We start from the raw sequence: 19,791 nt of genomic DNA on the forward strand, positions 1-19,791 counted from the left end.
AGTCGCGATCCATAAATCAAGATTGAACAGGCGAAACCGATCGCTGATATATCGCGTAGGGCAGAACAAATATTTGAAGAGCGTAACAAGCGCGTCTGTCGATACATCGACAACCGGAAATGCGCTTCACTCTGTCGCGTGCTGCTCCGGGATCCATTGCGGAGAAACGGAACAATGAACCGTGCGGATTGCTTTTCGTACGAAAAACGAAGTCGATCATTCGTACGTGTCGTATCAACGTATGGATATCATAGTTGCACCTTTATTTCTGGCCGAAGTAACCAATTGAAAGTGAACAAGCTTGGAGCGTTTGATGTATTCTAATTTCCAGTGAATAAATTATGGCTGAATATTAAATGAGAATTTAATGCGTGTCGCTTGGAAACGCACGAAATAATCTCCAGCTTTGACATCGAAGCTTCTAAATTTGATTTGAACCCGTTATTATCATTAATATGTACGCGCCAGCGTGTTCTCGTTTGTACGCTGTTCATTTTGTAGGTACATAATAGGTGCATGGTATCGGAATATGTAGAATGTAAAAAGAGCGGCTAATTTATTTGTCAATTTTCTCTTAATTTCACCGTATTTTGTTCAAAGCGTCGTTTCAATTACGAAATTAATGTATGGATCGACCAGCGCGCTACTTTATCGCAAATTGATATGAAATTAAAATGCTAGACGAAGGTCGTCGACTATTTATAACTACTGTTGGATCTTGACATAGTGGAAAGATATCGATGATTACAGATTTATACTGTACAATGTAGTTAAATAACATTTCAGGAAATCATCGATTTACGATAGACAAAAACCGATTAATGACAATCGAAAATAAATATTTTAAATGGCGTGTTGGCAATTACGATGGTTGACCTCCAAATTGAGTAGCATAGTCACACATACACACGCACACGAATTCTCCAGCTCTTCCGCACACTTATCATTATTCCAATTCAAGATTACAAAGATGCGAAGTAATTATTGATTTGGAAATACGTACCATCTTCACTCTGTCATTTGTATAATCGCTGGCATTCGCGGATGCATTTACGAAAATTGTCGGGAGCTTCTCGAATGTCATAACAATGGGAAAGATAAGAAGAAGAAAAAAACAAATTCTTTCGCGTGAAATTATAAAACGATTAATGTCTAATGCAAGACACTGAAGCAAAATCAAAGTACTCGTGTGTCCGTGAAAGCGTAATAAAAATGTAAATACAAATAACAATCCTCCGATAAGTAGAATACAAATTTTCATGATGTAATCCAATGCAGCTGCGCGTAACTATAAATTTACATTCTGCTGTTTCACTTGATGCTCGTTGTTTGTTAAATCAGTGATTATAAAGAAACTTGTTTGAAGGGAAACATTCCGGTCGGTGGATGGTTTCATTCATTAGCACGTCACAGATTGTGTGCACTTTCACTGCGTTTGTAAATTATGTCTCTCAGCTACGTTGCACAAGCGAAACGCGTGATAGATCATGTAGGCTCTGGAGAATATTTTTTACAGTATTGATTAGAATATTGATGAAGTTCTAGTTTGATCTCCTCCTTCGAGAGGTAACGATAATAGCAAAGAGGATAACGTATTTGCAGAAGATTGAAGAGACACCTGACGTAGGAAAGGAAGACCAAACTTGAACAAAGAAATCGCAATTTACCTTCTTCGATATTAGATAATCGATAAAACGATCTTCGATAAAACAAAGGCATTGTTTCGGTAAGATTCAATAAGATTCAGTAGGATTAATGAAGAGAAAAAAATTCAAGGAATCTTTGAAGGAGAATCTAAAGATACGCGATTAATGAACGTAATTCTATCATAATCGTTTCCTTAACCTCTTCCGTTTCAGACACCTGACAACCTAGAATTTACCTCACAGTGTAATTTAAAGTTCTAAATAGTAGAGTATTGCTAGCAAAATCGATTCTTTATTATCAAGATGTTCTCGATCATTAAGGATCACGAGTTGCACGGTTCAAAGTCGACGAGCCGACGCGGAACGATCGAAAAGACAATGATTAACACTTTTCACGATACGTCAAAATCCTTGCGTGCTAATTTTCAAAAGTCCATACATAGTAATATCACACGTACAAGTAACAGAAGGAAATCTTTGAATACGAAACGCGTTTCACAACTTTATGAGAGATGCTTGCTTCCTTTAAGATAATTTAAACGTGGTGCATCATGAAGCGTTGAAAGCATGTTTTGATCAATGATCGATAACAAAAGGCAATAGGAAGAAACAGCAGCATCGTTTTTCTCAGAAGCCTAAACAGATTGCAGCGGAGCGTAGCTGGTCGAACAAGTTTCCCGATGTCATAACAGCGCGTAGACCTTGCCAATGGGAAAAGAAGAATAAAGGAATCTCGGAAGGGAACGACACTGTATTACTTACATTCCTCAACGTGTACACCGCAACGAGAACAACAAGTTGGAAGCTTGTTTTACATTGATAGACGGACGAGCCGAATCGAAAAACTGATTGGTTGAATTTGCAAAGCGCTCTTCGAGCATCGCTCTCGAAAATTCTGACCGTATGCGAACCGAAAGATATTTGCTGAAAGGGCAACAACGATCGAGTTACGAACAGGAAGCCGGATATATCGGAATATGAAGCGTTTGCGCAGAACAAAAAGAAAGAGAGACATTCAACAAAGAGAAAACGCTGTCGACGCCATCAAAACAAACCGCTTTGACGCGAACCTCAGGCCCGATCGTTTTGAATTTCAATCGAACGTTTTACATTTCATGCTGGCACATAATTTCTGAAGCGTTCCGAGAACGAGGCAACCAGGGCCCCCAAAGATCCAGGGAAACATGAATCGGTAAACAACGCGGTTCTCCTTGCGTAACAATGCAATCACGTTGTAGTACTTACGTTTACTTGCTCGGTAATTTCCTCCGAATCGCGCAGTTCGATATATTAACCTTCGTTGCTTGATCGTCGAACAAAGCACAAGCCCGAGGCTTCAATATCGTTCGAACCTCATCGATCTGACGGTTTTCAAATTCGTGAAAATGCAGTCGCCAATAGCGCGTGTTGTCAACACACCGTCGTCGGGCGCGGGAAAAAGGAAAAACACGGAAGAACGTTGCACCGATCGTTGGTCTTACGATTACGTCGATTGAAACGAGCAACTTCGTGATGTCGAGCGTCGATCGCGTCAAGAACTGATCGTTATTGCGTCCAAGCGACGATATGCGATACAGTTCAGTAGCGGACGAAGCGTTCCTTTGCGCAAATTTTTGGCAAATGTTACGTTTAAACGGACAACCGCTATCTCCTCCACGAGGCGCGTTCGAACGAAAACACCAGTCGAAAGGGAACTCGCCCCGACCTGTTCCGTCGGTTCACGATCTTCCTTGCTCTTACTGTTCGTCTCGCAAAAGAGAAACACACCGACTCGCGTTTATGCACACTTGGACGACGGTCGGGGGCCGACTGTTGCCACCACCGTGATCCACGACCACGTGGACCTTAGCAATGCCTCAACATCCGCTCGTGAATATGTATTTATAGGTTCGTATACAACAACATGGTTGTACGCGAATGTTTCTCGCCTAAATGATCCCCGTGGACCTGATATCCTTCAACTTCATCTCTTCCTTTTCCTTTCTTTCTGTTTCTTTTTTTTTTTTTTTTCTATCCTTTCTTTCGCGATTTCGGCTCCGACCTTTCAACGAAATAAAAGCAATCGTTCTCGCTATGGTATTCAGAGACACGGGATAAACCATGGACGCCTGAGGTGTGATTTGTTTTTTACCTAGAGCGCCCTATGGTTCCCTTTCCTTACTTCCTTTATTTTGTCCTATTCGTTGCATCGCTCTTGAAAAAGGTAATCGAATTCCTCTGGGAGAATCAGTGGAGCGGTACTGTTTACTCGGATTTGTTTCCTGAGAAAATGAAAGAGGAGAAAGGGATAGTAAGCCGTGTGGAAAATCTTGTACAGCTATTGATATTCATTTGCTCATCGGACGTTCAGAAAATAGGATTTACATATATGTAGGTATATTTTAAAAAGAACAAGACACTGAGACGAGGATTCGCCACAGGAGTTCTTGTATAGTGATTCAGGAACTCTTTGGTAGAAATCGAAATATTATATGTTGTATATATAAATATCTTGATACAAAAGGTATAATGTATAATATATAACGATACATAATATATAGTGATTCAAACTCATACACGATTAACATGACGATCTAAAGTGTATTGAAATTCGGACGATTAAAAATTACAACAATTTTATAAATAATCCCTAACTTTATTTTCAGCGTTATATCGTCGAACTATTGTCCACCCATTTATTTTGTTGCGAGGATCATTGACATTCGAGCCTGTTAAAATTGAATAACCTCGCGTAATCAGTGGTTTTTAACGTTGCAATTTAAAACAACAATTTTGTATTATTAATCCTATCGCAGATCCTATCGATCGTACAATTCGTTAATTCCAGTGAATTGTCATCTAGTGAATTGTTACCAATGCTTAAATTTATTTACTTGCGCAGAAGGAGCGTCAAAGCGACTTTTGACGACCCGATTTGTTTAGCAAATAGACGCATGCGGGATTTAAGACGAATAGGTCGATCGACTGACCTCTTGTTGTATTGAAACGTTCAACTGAGACCAATCATACGCAGTTGCCTATCATTTCCATTATCGAAACTCATCCTCTCATCGGTCAAACGATTGCTTCGGTTATTAATTAATATTAATTAATGGTATCTAGACGGAGGAAAATAAATGAGCGCCAAAATTGTAAAATGATGAAATTAATTATCGTTCGAAAGAAGGAAAGTATCAGACCGAAATTTATACATTATCGTCAGACAGAATAAACACTTTGCGTTGCGCGATACATCAAACCACGTTTTTCGCCGATTAACTACGTCACGACTTAGTTACATAATACTAATTTCCAGAATATACTTAAAATGGTCGGTTTGCGATTTTTCATAGAAATTTTAGAAATTTCCAATGGTGCATCTCTGAGAATTTGATTAATTTCTTTTGCAGTAAATGAATAAAAGTTGTTCTTCTCGCATTATCTATTTTTTTATACACACTATTAACCATAAGCATTGGAGCATCTTCTAATCGTTATATTTATTGAAAAATCTTAACAAATTTTACTGTATTTAAAATTTTACATTATATGGCATGTATGATGCGAATAAAATGACAGATTTTTACTAAAATAACTGGCGAGTAAAACCAGTAAAAATTTCAATTTGTACCAAATACATATTAATACATCTAGTAGCATACTAGTAGATAATATCTTGATACTTATGGTCGATACTTTCATGGTGGCTTCTTTGATTCAAGTTTTATGCGTTATAACCAAACATAGAAGTAAGATCTTAAGAATACACCTAATCGCGATCCTTCTTACATTCTCAATGGCGAATTTCTCATCATTTTCTCTTTCACTTTCATCACAATGTACCTAAGGTCTGCCAGTGTTTCGTTAACAATTGCCATTAACATCGTATAAATCAACACCTATCGTAACGAATATACGAAAAAAGAACCCCTCTTCGTTACAAATATCAGTGAAAAACTGTGTGAACCAGTTCCAGACAGCGTTTCAAAGAATTTCTTCGTTCGACAGGAGCAGATGGATCGAGGATTTTCGTGTGGGGACTTCGCCAAGAAGTTGATACGATCTTCTTCGTAGAACGATTTAAACGATCGTTCGTTTATCGTATTTTCTGAAGCAGTATATAAGAAGAAAAATATTGATCGACGGGGAAATATTCGATCGAAGCGAATCGAAGGTTGTCCAGGTAGGAACTAAATAGATTCGAGAATACTTGGAGTGCGTAATTGAAAGTGTTTTTGCCGCGGGATGGTTCAGGTATGTAGAGATGACTTTAAGGGAGATAGACATCACAGAAGAAAGAAAAACGAACAACCGCATCTCCTCGTTAATATCCTCAAAGCGTGAAGAGAAATAAATGGCTCAAAGGCGATTCCTCCGTGGTTCGTAAATATTCTCGCGTCTCGAATATAAAGAACGCTACGTGGAAGGGAAACTGAAGATGCTTGATCCTTTCCTTCATCTTCTTTCTTTTCCTTTTTTTTCTTTTTCTTTTCGAAAACGGTAGGTCCGTTCTGGTTGACTGAAATGAGATTCTCTTCTTTTTTCTACTCTTTATCAGTCACGGGTGGTAATCCTATTAGCGGACACGAAAGAGGATAGCGGATTTCCACGTAACCGAATCGACAATCCTATTTATCTGTATTTTTTAAGCCGCATAGCTGAATCTAAAAATACGAAGCACGTGGTATTTAAAAAACGAGAACCAAAAAGCGAGAGAACCTGTCCGACCAGAGCTCGCCCTCCGCGTCTTATTTCGTAGAAATCGAGAATGCTGGGGCTGCATATGCGTTGCATTATACCGACGTAGTACCGGCCGATGCGGTGACTATATCAGAAAGTAAAGAAATGGTTGCATGAATTCATGCCAAGGGGAGATCCCACTGAAAAGAAAGAGTGAAAAACCTGTCTCCGTCGTTATATCGACAGTTACCTAATAAATACAGAGAGAGGCAAGGAGGAAGAAATAGGTAAAGTATGACGCATTTGCGAGACGACTAAACACGGTAAAGGAAGAAGTGGTGGCTAATTAATCGACTTCTCGTGCAACGCGTGCATTTCCCGTAATCACGTTGTTTTCCATACAATATCCACGCATAGAAGACAATGAAAGTGGTCGTTTAGACAGATCGACGATATTACAAAACGTGCAGTAGTCGAGCGTGTTAACCGAACAAGGTAATAATTTCTTTACTTATCGATCTCCCATACCTGAATACATCGTTTCATTGCTACTGAAAATAGATTACATAATATTTTATATTTGAAAAGATTAAAATCAATCTATTTCAAATCGGTGTGTCTCCGTCAATTTTCAATACTTCGTGATTATCGAAATTTTAGAAACCAACTGGAAACAATCAAATTCTCGTCGGTGGTTCTTCCAAACGAGATTGGACGATTCTTGCGAAACTTGGAACTCGTTCAGTTCGATTCCTCGAAACCACCTACCGAGTGCAATAATCTTCTAGACGAAACGTAGATTCCGATTTGCAGAGAGATCACGTTGATTCGCATCTATCTTTGGACGAAACAACGAGAAACAAAAAGTCTCGTGCGCATCTACTGTGCCATATACGAGATTGATCTTAAATCTGTGCAAATCTACAAAACGAATCAATATATAAAATCAAATAATGCTAAACAGAAAAGCTAACGATGTATGCCAAGTTACTATTATTGGTGTTATTTCTTGCAATTTTCTATCAAACATATGATACACCGCGGTGTAATGATGAACTATTACAAATATAGTCGCAACCAGTTTCAATGGAGTAACAAAAAAGTAGGCAAAAAGACGTTTGTCCGTGCCATAAACAGGTTCAATGTCAGCGATTGCGTAGGTTCCATCAAACCGTTGGCAACACAGTTTTGACCTGTCACTGTAGACCATGAATTTTCTTGATTACCAATTAAACCAACCTTCCTCGTTTCCATTTCCGCATACGTCATAACGGCACACAATTTCGTGAAACTCAAAACTCCCAAGTTGATTTTTCGTCTGCCATACAAATAATTATGAAACAGATGAAAATGAAGCGTCTCGAATACTAATCGAGAAAATGGATATCAGCCACGATTTACACGGTTACGAAACGGCGTAGAGGCATAGCAAAATCTAATGAAGGCTTGCAATTTATAGATCCTCTGTGTAAACGTATCCAGAGTCCAGAGCAAACAGGACATGTCGTAATAATCATAGATACGCGAATTAAAGGGCGTCAGGCCGTCGATGATATTGTCTCGGCGATGGTGGTGACGACAACGTGTAATATTTGGCTTCTGACAACACCTCTTCTTTGACCCTCAACGCCAAGTAATCGTATCTTGAGCCATACTGACTCTTTGACATGGTAAGATAGAGTTGTTTGAATCGCCTAACATCTCGAAATTCAATCTTGAACTTTTTATAATATAATTGAACTTTTCATAATATGATTAATCTAGTTGAATATTATGAGACACGACTAGTCTTTAATATAATAATGAAAGAGTGTAGGTGTAGAAAATATCGTGTGTACTTTAGATCCAGCAAGACCAAAAAATGCGGTGGAGTATAATTGTACGAATCCTCTAGCATTCTTTTGTTTATTTATCGACCTATGTCACATTGATAACAATGGAGAAATTCTATGGCTCACAATCGTTGCTCCTTGTGTGGTCTTCACGGTCGAATGTCGATCATGTGACCATACAGATATCTTTGATAACACTAGAAATCAGAGAAAAAGATACAAAAGGAATATCGCAAAAAGACAAAAGTGAAAATACGCGAAAAAAAGACATATTAATCAGAATACGAGTTATCTACCCTTCCGGGAAACATCGTGTCCGGTGAATGATATGCACTGCATGTTGACAATAATGAAATGAGACCTTCGCTCGAGCGTTACTGCACGCCATTCGACGAATAATGCGTCGCTAATTAAACGACATTTTGTTTACGTTTTTAAGTGAAGCTAAGAGAGAGAGAGAGAGAGAGAGTTTAAAGTGAATCTGATATAAGTATATATGTATTTTTATTAGTATTTGTCATACAACTGTGTATATAACAAATTATAGCAAAATTACAAATTTAAAAAATGATATATAAAAAAGAAGAAAAAATTGTTAGAACTTCACACATATTATCAGAGCAATCACCTCACTCTTCCACTCTGATTATAGATATATTTATTATATCTATATATCTATATATGTATATATGATACTTATTTATCTATAGATATAGATATATATATATATATATATACATATATAGGTATATTTTATATATTTAGGATTTGGGGAGTGCGGAAGTAAGAAGTGGATGTAATTTTTTAAGCCCTGGTACATTCCATTCTTTGTAGCTCAATATTTCTTCCTCGCACCTTTTTAGCCAAGCCTTTGCATTCGGATATTGATCCATATCCACCAGAATCTAGAGAAAACATTCGGAAAGATGTCATCTGATTCTCGAAACGTTGTGATATTCGTTTTAATAAAAATTAAACAACTTACAGAGATACTGCTGGCCAGAGTTACGCAACTAATATCCGCGACAGTGTAAGATTTGCCGACCAACCACTTCTTGCCTTCCAGAACCTTATCCAAGTACGAGAACGCTTCTTTACATCCGTTCAACTTTTCTTCGGTGATAGTAGACTCTTGTCCCAATATTATCGGTAGCTATGACAGTGAAAAATTACAAATAACATAAAAAGGAAAAATACATAAAGTGTAGAAAATGTAAATTTAAATGAACGAGGATATAATAGAATTGTAAATATTCCGAATTAATGATGTGGATATCATCAGCCTATGAAATTATCTGTCACTGCAGAAGGTTTGCGTCATGAGCAACTGCGTTATAGTCTGCACAAGACCAAACTTCCGGACACACATTTATTTCCAAGGGTCAAAGTTAATTCGTATAACTTCTAAGTCTATGTACAACGTACGTGTTCTACTATAATCAACCGTATCGTATGCTTACAACATCAACGCTATGGGTTAGATTTAGGTTTTTAGTGTGGATTCTCAATTTCTAGAAAGAATCTGTATATTTTCTTAAATTTATTCTCATATGTTGCTTTCACGTTAGCTTATTAATCACCTGGATTCCTAACTAGAAACGTCATATAGTAATCGTTCGAAAATTTGCTTGAATTCGAGAAAAACATAAAAAAAATCATTATTGATATACATGACTCTCGTTTCTCTCTCGTGATTCTTTCAAATATATATCAATGATTCTCTTAAAACATTAAAAGTCTTTTTTACTTGCTCGAAACCGAAGCAAGATTGAGTCGTAAAAAAATTCGAAGGCCATAGCAGAATTAATATAACCCTCTTTTTTCAATTTCTTGCCGAACAAAATCTTTCATCTTTTTCTCCAATTCGCATAAACTTAACCAAAAACGCGCTTCTTTCTCCTGTTCGGAAAGCTTAAAACTTGCTTAATTACATTAATTACATATTACAACATTAGTAACATTAATTTGGCCCTGCTACTAGTTAAAAGTGTATATGTATAGAAGTACACGTCTGGAAACGAGTCGCTCGTAGTTGGCCCATCACGGACAAAAATGTACAGTTAGCCGACTTTATTAGGCGCCGTAAAAGGTACATAGGATGCTCAAGAACTTCCTGCCGGTATCACATAATGCTCCTGCGTGTACATACGCGCGGAAAAGCGAATCGCATTAACCTCCTTTCGCGCGACTTAATCGGCCTCCCCGATGACCGCCTTTGTCTAGTACAGCATCATCAATAGGAGTGCACGAACTAACCTATGTAAATGCGCAACACAAACGTTTCCTTCCTGTTTGTTTGAAAATCTGTAGCGTGATGAAATTCTTTTATCTTACTATACGAGTCGTGGTGAAAGTGAATTTGGAAAACTGGCCTTTGGATGCTTGACTATACAAGTATTAGCAATCACCATTGTTTTATACGTGCAACGGATTTCCCAACGATGGGAAAAACGTAAGCCGATGACACAAATGGATAAGATGACAATAAGATGTGAAAAATCTGACATACACCAAATAAACTTCACTCGAACAACGAATTACTCACCAAGGTGTGTTTCACAAGAGGGAACATTGTCGCCGCTTCGAATATGAGATACTGATGAATCTGAGCTCGCATCTGCAGATCTTTCGGGTATAGAGAATAATCATAATTTGACAAATCATCAATCACATAACAAGCGATAGCGTGACTGAAAAGAAATCGATGTTAATTATTAAATGAATACATCAAGAATTCAAAGTAGAAGATATAAAAATGTTTTACCTATCCGTAAGAACAAAGTCGTGCTCTTTTAACACCGGAATCGTGTGCAAAGGATTTATCTAGTAAAAAAGTTAGAAACAAGTAAAAATTTTAATTCCATTTTAACGCGTTTCGTTTACTGGGAAGCATTGAATTTTTTACTTTTAAAAATGTCTCCGATAGATGTTCCTTCTTCTCCAGGTTAACCTGACGAACATCGAACTTCAGCTGAAGTTCACTAATCACCATTAGAACGGTACGACACTGTGGAGTAATGTCATTTACGTATATGGAAATATCCATCCACTCCTGTAAAAATAATTCATCTTTTACACATCCTGATACATCAGTATACTTTCAAGAGAAAATAATATCTTTACATCGATTTTACATAAAGTAATGATCGTGTAACGTAATGTAATTTTAAATACGTACAAGGAGAGGGCTAAATTGTTATTTTAAAGAATGACTTACATCACACATTTTCTTAAATGTCTGATGTACACCTGATGTACTACCAGAAGATGTAGACCTCTTGATGTTTTTTCAGCGACTGGCTAAAACAGATAATCGATGATTCGACATTGGTTAATATTTTGATCAACGGCGCTCGGTTCGCCGCGACACCGATACCTGACACGAGTTCTCGAGACAAGTTTCCGTGTCTTATCGGCCATATACGATATATGTAAATAACGGGAACCAGGTATCTGTGTGTAATCCATTAGTGTTGGTCCGATTTCTGTAACGTAACGTAATACGTACGTATCTGGTATATATGTACCTCTTTCCTCACCTCGTTCCTCACCTCCTGCTATCCTTTTTCACATATTGTTAGACATACACCTAACCACAGCAATAATAATCACGATTCTATTCGTTTCATCGATTTCTACACTATACAAGTATACGTTAACAGCCTTCACTGCGGTTCCGATTTTTACCTCCTACGTTGCTATGTGCTAACAAATTACTTTTTCTAATTTTTCTAAATCTTTTTATAATTTCAAATTTCCTTTAATATTATATCTTTGTCCTTCTGCATTACAGTCGCGCAAGATGTTATTCAAATAATCATCTTTGCCCATTCAAAACCATGGCAAGGAAATAAATAGGTGAAAGTCACTGCCGCGAACGAGCATTAATTCTCGAGAGATTGATAATTCCATCCGTTAATTAGACTGCGAATTTCTATATAATTTCATATCTCTACGCAGGAAATTAAAGAAATGGTACATACGCATTAATTTATCTATATAGTACAGAATAGAATCTACGTACTAAGAATTATGACGAATACTCCACTGTGTCTGTAAATTGATCGTAAATGCATATATGGCGTTGTATGGATGTATGCTGCGATTCATAAAACAAGAAACATTATCTATTCTGTTCTAATTAGAAAAATATACACGTATATTCAAGTTTGATGTTCTCTTTATCCGTAACTAATAAATTAGATACTAATTGTCAACGAAAGTTGAGTTATATTATTTCCATATTAAGTCATATGATATACAGTTAAAATTAACCGAGTACCAAAATGAATTTGGAAAGTTTCTTTATTTTCTTTCCTGTCTTTTCACTTTTATTCGACGAGAGTTCCATGTTTCACACGAAAGTTTTAGAAAATTGAGTTAGGAAATTTGACGAAATAAAATAAAAGCACGTATGTATGTGTTATTTGCCGGATCAGACCTCTACCCTTTGCAGTCTCCATGGCAAAACAAAAATAACGCAAATGACTTATTCTTCTTGAAATTAAATAAAATCTTCGTTTGGATTACACGTGTCGTTATGCAATAGAGAAGACATTGACTAGTGCAAATACGATTATCATAGAACTGGACAAGTAACAGTGGTAATTAGATACTCGAGAAACTAATGACAATGATCTTGGGTTCAATAACGAAACCGCGGTCGACGGGATGATAAGATGAACGTGCTCACAAAATCTAAGTCGGACGCGTAATATTCACGGGTCGTAAGGTGTTACTCTTTTCGTCGATGAGATCGCAAGAAGGAATGAATTTCCGTCCCGATGATGCCACAGAGGAAAACTATAATGGGGTGTGTCTAAGGACACGAGATCATCAGATTCGTTGAGGATAGCCTTCGTTCAGAAAGTAAGGAAAATTGGCGTTGCCGCTAATTGGTCAATCTCCACATCGGTGGTTAGAAAAAGATGCTAGCCGCCCTCGAGGGAAAGTTGCTAGTGGGAGACGTCGTTCGTTGAAAAATAGGTCTCCTCTATCTTCTCGTAGTTGGGACAAAGACTGTTTGTTTGAAGGACTTTAGTTAGCTAAATCTTAAGATTTATAACGGGTCCTCAGGCTAACTGAACATGTACTGCGGAGACGCGTCGGTATCTGATAACCATCATACTCGAAGAATAGGATCTGCGTGTGGCGAGCCACGGGACAGAAACCGTTGAAATGTTTACTGTCGCGTGCCGCTACAAATATTTCTTTTAAGGAGAGCTATAGAATTACTCCGTACCTTTGTCGCCTCGAGCCCAAGCTCATTATCACAAATTTCGAACAAATACAATCGGATCGAAAGACGACAATTGTTTAATTACGCCTATGATAGAATCTAGATTACGGTGTTATGGGATTATCCCGAAGTTCCAAAAGGGAGGCTTCGACGTCCTTTCATCTCCGACATATAAATATAAATAAATATGTATATATCATACATGAATATTATATATATATATATATATATATATATATTGTTGTCTTTTCTATATTCAGAGGCAGGATCACAATAGCTATTATTTTATTCCTTGGATAAATCTATCACACCGTTCTGAGCCAAAAAAAATCTTTTTTGCACATTCTTACATGGACTAGGGATAAAAAAAACAAAAGAACATCTTAAACTTATCGATTAAATCTATCGATTGTAACTAGAACTATCTTCTAGTTACTATTTCTTGTAACTAACGCATCTGCATATGGATGCAAATTCCAATGATTCCCTTTTGGAAAATCTCACGAATATAATGATGGCGGATATCTATATGTTTCGTGCGACCGTGAAACACTGGATTTTGAACAAACTTAGCTGCACTCTGGTTGTCACAATATATTTCGATTGCTCTTTCTTCAACCAATATATCAAACTTGCTTAGAAATCGTCGCAAGTATACGGCTTCTCTAGTGGCTTCTGTTAGCGCCATGTATGTAGCGGCCTCGGTGCTGGAAATTGCCACACTTTTTTGCTTTCTAGATTTCCATGATATAGCACCGTTCGATAGTTTGAATATGAAGCCAGTTCTAGATTTTATATCATCAATATCACCTCCCCAGTCGGAGTCGACATATCCTGTTAGATCATCACCAATATCCTTCTTTGGTCTCCTCATTTTGATAAAATTGCAGTTCTAAACAAAAATTTAATTTTCCAAGATCCCTTATTTCGAACTTTTTCATTAAGTTCTCTTTAAAGTAAGTAAACAATTTATGGTCGTTAGTGGGTATTATTAGATCATCCACATAAACTGCCAGTATGAGGATTTTATCTCTATCAGTTATTGAATAAACACAAGGATCTTCTTCAATTTGTTTAAGGTTAAGTTCTTTCAAGTAATCATTTAATTTATCAAACCATTGTTTATCGAAGTGCTTCAATCATATAAAGATTTCTTTAAATAGTATACATAATCTTCCTTGCCCGGTACTTCAAAATATTTGACTTGATGCATGTAAATATCTTCATTCAAATCACCATAAGCATATGCCATGGTTATATCCAATTGACATAAATCCAATTTTAATTTAGCAGCTAAGGCCATTATAACTCTAATGGAAGTTAATCGTGCCACGGGAGCGAAGGTTTCATTGTATTCAATACCTGATTTTTGAGCAAAACCTCTTGCTACTAATCTAGCTTTTCTGCGTTTAACTTTTCCATTTTCTTTATATTTGGTCATTAAAACCCATTTTGATTCAATTGGAGATCTATTCACTGGACATTTTACTAATTCCCAAACGTTATTTTTGATCAAGCAGTCATATTCCTTTTTCATAGCTTCTTTCCATTTTTCTGCATGAGGTCCAGATAATAATTCATCTATTGACTCAGTCAAATTATCATTGACTAATTGTACAGTTCCTTGATTTTATAGTTTTATAGGGACAGTTTTATGAATTTTCCTTGGTCTACCAACATTTCCTGTTCGCATTGTTTAGCCTTTCTTGCCCCCTCTTGACCACAAATCTATCTTGAACACAATTTTCATTTTGATTCATGTTTTCACCATCATCATGTTCTTCATGAATCTCTTCTGAGATGTCTTTGTCAAATTCTTGATTTATCAGTTCATATTTAAATTATTCAAGTTCATTTTCAGTTTCATCATTGTGGTACTCAATATTTCTTAAGAAAGAAACATCTCTACTTATTATGACTTTTCTTTTACTTGGATCCCATAATCAAAACGCTTTTGATTCATCGGAATATCCAATAAAAATACACTTTGTTGATCTTGCTTCAAATTTACTTTTATCGGGCCGCTTAGTTAATACATAAGCTTCGGTACCAAAAATTTTAAGATGATTCACATTTGGTTTCCTTTTGTGCCAAATTTCATATGGTGTTTTACCATGAACTGTTGGGCACCTATTCCTAATATATGACACTGTATTAACAGCTTTCACCCAAAATTGGATAGGTAACTTTGACTGGATCAACATACATAATGCCATCTCCATGAGTATTCTATTCATTCGCTCAGCTACTCCATTTTTCTGAGGTGTATGGGAAGTTGTAAATTCCTTGCAAATACCACAATTTTCCAATTCATTTGTGAAATCCTTTCCTAAATATTCCAAACCATTATCAGTTCTGAGGGTTTTTATCTTTTTACCCGTTTGTCTTTCAACTAAAGCTTTAAATTTCCAAAATGCCTTTTTAACCTCATCTTTTGTCTTAAGGATATACACATATACAAACCTTAATGTGTCATCAATAAAGGTGGCAAAATACTTTGCTCCATCCAAAGATGTTTGTCTTATAGGGCCACATACATCAAAATGTATCAGTTCTAATATTTCCAACATTTTTAATGTTGTTTGCCTTTCAAACATATTTCGCAAGTATTCATTTTACTCAATCTTACGTTAGGTAGACCATTTACCATATTTTTATTTATTAATCTCCGAAGATCAGATTCATTTAAGTGTCCATATTGATAGTGCCAATCCATAAGTATATTTCTGTTTTCATATACCATACCAATATATTCAGATTTTGTATCTACAATATATAAATCCCTTTTACAAATAGCAGTAATAACGATTTCATCCTTCTTTCCAAATATTGTAGCCATTTTATTTGTAAATATAATCCTTTTTCCATTTGCTGTAACTTTTGATACTGAGATCAAATTTGCTTTTAATTCTGGTACGTATAATGCGTTTTCCAATCGAAATTTCTCAAGTTTGTTTTTTATATAACTAAATAATATTGCAGTACCTTTACTTTTGATTTCAGCTAATTTGTCATTCGCTAATTTTACTTTTTGATTTCTGATTGTCTCTATGGATCCAAAAAGTCATTGGAATAAGACCTGATTTCTCGTTTTATAAAGCAATATTTTACAAGTCTTGAAAATATAAACAATTGGAAGCATTCGAATTGTTGCAAAAACTGAAAAGGATACCAATGGAATGCTCTGATATCGAGGATAGTGAATTCTCTGAGTGTGAAGGAAGTGAACCAGGGGAAAAAGAAATTGAAATTTGTAGTGATAACAGTAATAGTGACATTAGTGACAAAGAAAATGAGTCCTCAGAAAATGAGTAAGAGAACATTTTGAATTTACGCAAAAGATGTGCTCGGGTGCTTTCAAGTTCTGAAAGTGAAACTGAAAGTATACAAGCTAGTTCAAATGAAATTGCCATAAACGGAACTAAGTGGGAAAGAATTCAAGAAGGGTCAGCTTCTGGGAGATTACTCTTGCACAATATATTCAAAGACAAATGGCAAAAAAATATAGCATGAAATCGGGATCAAGAAGATAGCCACTTCAAGTATTTTTTAATATTTTAGATTTAGCTGGCATAATTTCCTGGATTTTATATAAGAAAACCACAGGTGAGTAGATATCCAGAAAAGATTTTATGTTTCAATTAGTAGATGAACTTGCCGCTGACAATGAAAAATCACGGATAGAACATAGCGCATCTGAGATCCGAAGTACGTCAAAGAACTCACCTTTTATTCTCGCAAATGGTGTCAGACACGGTACTGTAATAATAATAAGACCACCACCATTTACAATCTTTGTAAAAAATATGTAAAAAATGCACGCAGAAGAAAGCTTATGTTTGTAAGAAACGTGATGAATGATAAATTTTGTACCTAATAATTTAAATTATATTTGTATTTTATTTATTCTATTATGCTTATTATTATATTCTTATATTATACTTCTTATATTTACCAATGGAAATTTATTTTAACATTCTTATTACCAAAGGTTTTAGTACTGAATATTCTTCGTACTTATTGCACTTATTGTTATTATATAGTTTTTATGATCTCAGAATATGGAGTTTCTTTTGTAAGATAATAATAGATCAATAAATATAAAAATATTCTACTATTACGTATTTTTTAAAGACCGGCCATTTCGACCGACTTTGGTAGAGGTAACTACGTTTCAAATGCCGGTAGGCCTAGCGTTGCCTCCATTTGCAATTTCCACGTGTCGTAATTTTCTTTGTTCGGTTTTTCAATACTTAAACTCGCCCCGCTCGACTTTTTTTATGTTCTTTTGATAACTATTATCACGTAAGCAATTATTATATATTCGATAAAGCGCCCTTATGATGTTCAACACTGAATCATCGATCATGCTTTTTTTTCCTTTTTTTTTTTTTTAGGTTATCTTCTGCACTCCTCAATATTATTACTATTAATAATATTTTCAATAAAAATAATAATTAATTATTGAACCTGGGTCTATAACTTGTTCTTTTCTATATTCAGAGGTAGGATCACAATAGCTTTTATTTTATACCTTGGATAAATGTATCATACCGTTCTGAGCCAAAAAAAACCTTTTTCGCACATTCTTACATGGATTAGGGATAAAAAAACAAAAAAACATCTTAACTGTAACTAGATCTATCTTATAATTACTATTTCTTATAACTAACGCATCTGCATATGAATGGCGAGCACGAACTCACGTTATCATTTTCAACATATATTTAATTATCATATTTAAGAAAACGTATTTCTAATAAGCGAACCTATCAACTTACCAGCGTTATATAGTCGTTATAGTAGATAATTCGATATTACCACGTGATGATTTAGTAATAATACTTACCTAAGAAATATATGAACAGCGTCGTCGAGAGCTACAGACTGTCTATAATAAATAATTGTACTACGTGTATATATGAGTAACATAGTAACGTTCAACACTTCAAGTTACCTATCCTGTTTATCGGATTGTACTCCTCTCAGAAGTAAACTACCAACTGTAAATGTTAAAGAACGAGTTATTTATTTATCTTTGTACTCTTTTTAGAAGTAAACTACCAACTGTAAATATTCAAGAACAAGTTATTTATTTGCTTCTATTATAATTGTACTACATGTATATATGAGTAACATAGTAACGTTCAACACTTCAAGTTACCTATTCTGTTTATCGGATTGTACTCCTTAAATTACCAGCTGTAAATATTAAAGGACGAGTTATTTATTTATCTTTGTACTCCTTTCAGAAGTAAATTACCAACTATAAATATTCAAGGACGAGTTATTTATTTATCCTCTATTATAATTTAATTTGATCATCTTCGACGCACTTACATTATTTCGTTGATGACAATTTTTTGCATATTAAACATTTCTTTCTTTTTTCTTAATTTTAATACAAGTATAAAAATTTGACGTTTAATATGTAAATCTCGTAATACAAAGATCTCCTACCTTTCTAAACAAATGTAACGATTGATGCGCTTGCGTTTATGGCCGACAATGTACATTACGCAGACAGACCAAATTCATCGTGTCAATGGAAATCAAATGTATGTAATCGTTACACGCGATAGAGCTTATTTCAATAACGTTTTACCAACTATGGTTCACTAACTTTCTCACGAGATACACGCTCGTAAATAGTTACTATAACTGATCGTTCTCGGTCCATTAATAGAAAAGAATATTCGGTACGAAGGGGCAAATATGGTGATAGTCAAAAATATTTTCTCGGGGCCACTTTTTTTCGAGATTTCAAATCTTGAAAATGATACTACATATTTGCATTACAACAGTCTTGTAACTGATAAGGAAACAAATTCAACGATACATTATTCTTGGTATTGCACTGGATTATATATCGACAACGAATATAACCGAGCATAATTTCAAAAGCGTCACGGATTCGTAGCACAAAATAATCTGATAGATGAGGACAGGGTCAATGTTACGCAATGTTACGCAATACGAAAACAATCGATGTTCTAACCGTTTATGATAACGCGTTGATAAATAGCGAAAGAAAAAGCAATTAATATATTACGAAAGATTAACGATCCCATGAATTAAGAATATTTCAATACTCTGTAGAAATATATGTAGAAATATCTACTCGGAAAAATATCTTCGATTCCTATAATTTGCTAAACTCGTTAACAATAAAGAAATGTGAAAAAATTAATTTTATAAATTTGCCACTCAATTACACAATTTGCGAGATCTATCGTCTAGATCATGCAACTATGCTGATTTAAAAAGTTCATTCTCGCGACACCTAGCATTCACATGTCTATTTATGACTATTAATTTCGGAGCAGGTAAACGAATACCATTTTTGTTTCTAACAGTCGTACAGGTAGATTTTGCATTATCGATCAAGATATATATAAGCATATCGTAGGATAAC

At 35.5% G+C, this 19,791-nt stretch overlaps 1 protein-coding gene and 1 long non-coding RNA gene across 6 annotated transcripts; one reads left to right on the forward strand and one right to left on the reverse strand.

The window, feature by feature from the left end:
• Positions 1-5,399: 5,399 nt before the first annotated feature.
• Positions 5,400-8,795, forward strand: LOC117236838. Its single transcript, XR_004493910.1, has 2 exons — positions 5,400-6,800; positions 6,966-8,795. It is a non-coding gene; the product is annotated as an uncharacterized LOC117236838 (long non-coding RNA).
• LOC117236837 (glutathione S-transferase 1-like) lies at positions 8,715-18,953 on the reverse strand. Of its 5 annotated transcripts, XM_033500155.1 has the most exons (8): positions 18,226-18,242; positions 17,103-17,135; positions 11,355-11,437; positions 11,043-11,189; positions 10,902-10,960; positions 10,683-10,827; positions 9,123-9,290; positions 8,715-9,042 (listed from the first exon to the last, which is right to left on the reverse strand). In XM_033500155.1, exons 3-8 carry the CDS (start codon positions 11,361-11,363, stop codon positions 8,899-8,901), a joined length of 672 nt encoding a protein of 223 aa, XP_033356046.1. In that variant the 5' UTR covers positions 11,364-11,437; positions 17,103-17,135; positions 18,226-18,242; the 3' UTR covers positions 8,715-8,898. The 5 variants fall into 5 exon arrangements, with proteins under 5 accessions (XP_033356046.1, XP_033356049.1, XP_033356045.1 ...); XM_033500158.1 differs by lacking the exons at positions 17,103-17,135; positions 18,226-18,242 and adding an exon at positions 18,837-18,953; XM_033500154.1 differs by lacking the exon at positions 17,103-17,135 and having other exon boundaries at positions 18,226-18,267.
• Between the last annotated feature and the right edge of the window lie 838 nt (positions 18,954-19,791).

This window comes from Bombus vosnesenskii, unplaced genomic scaffold, assembly GCF_011952255.1.
Source record: "Bombus vosnesenskii isolate JDL3184/JDL3185 unplaced genomic scaffold, Bvos_JDL3184-5_v1.1 scf7180000013352, whole genome shotgun sequence".
NCBI lineage: Eukaryota > Metazoa > Arthropoda > Insecta > Hymenoptera > Apidae > Bombus > Bombus vosnesenskii.

What these genes read in the sequence shown, in the direction of transcription:
- LOC117236837 (XM_033500158.1), bottom strand. An exon ending in GACTTTGTTCTTACGGATAG is followed by an intron (nt 10,828 to 10,901) that starts GTAAAACATTTT and finishes ATTTCTTTTCAG; the next exon opens with TCACGCTATCGCTTGTTATG. An exon ending in CTCTGGCCAGCAGTATCTCT is followed by an intron (nt 9,043 to 9,122) that starts GTAAGTTGTTTA and finishes TGTTTTCTCTAG; the next exon opens with ATTCTGGTGGATATGGATCA.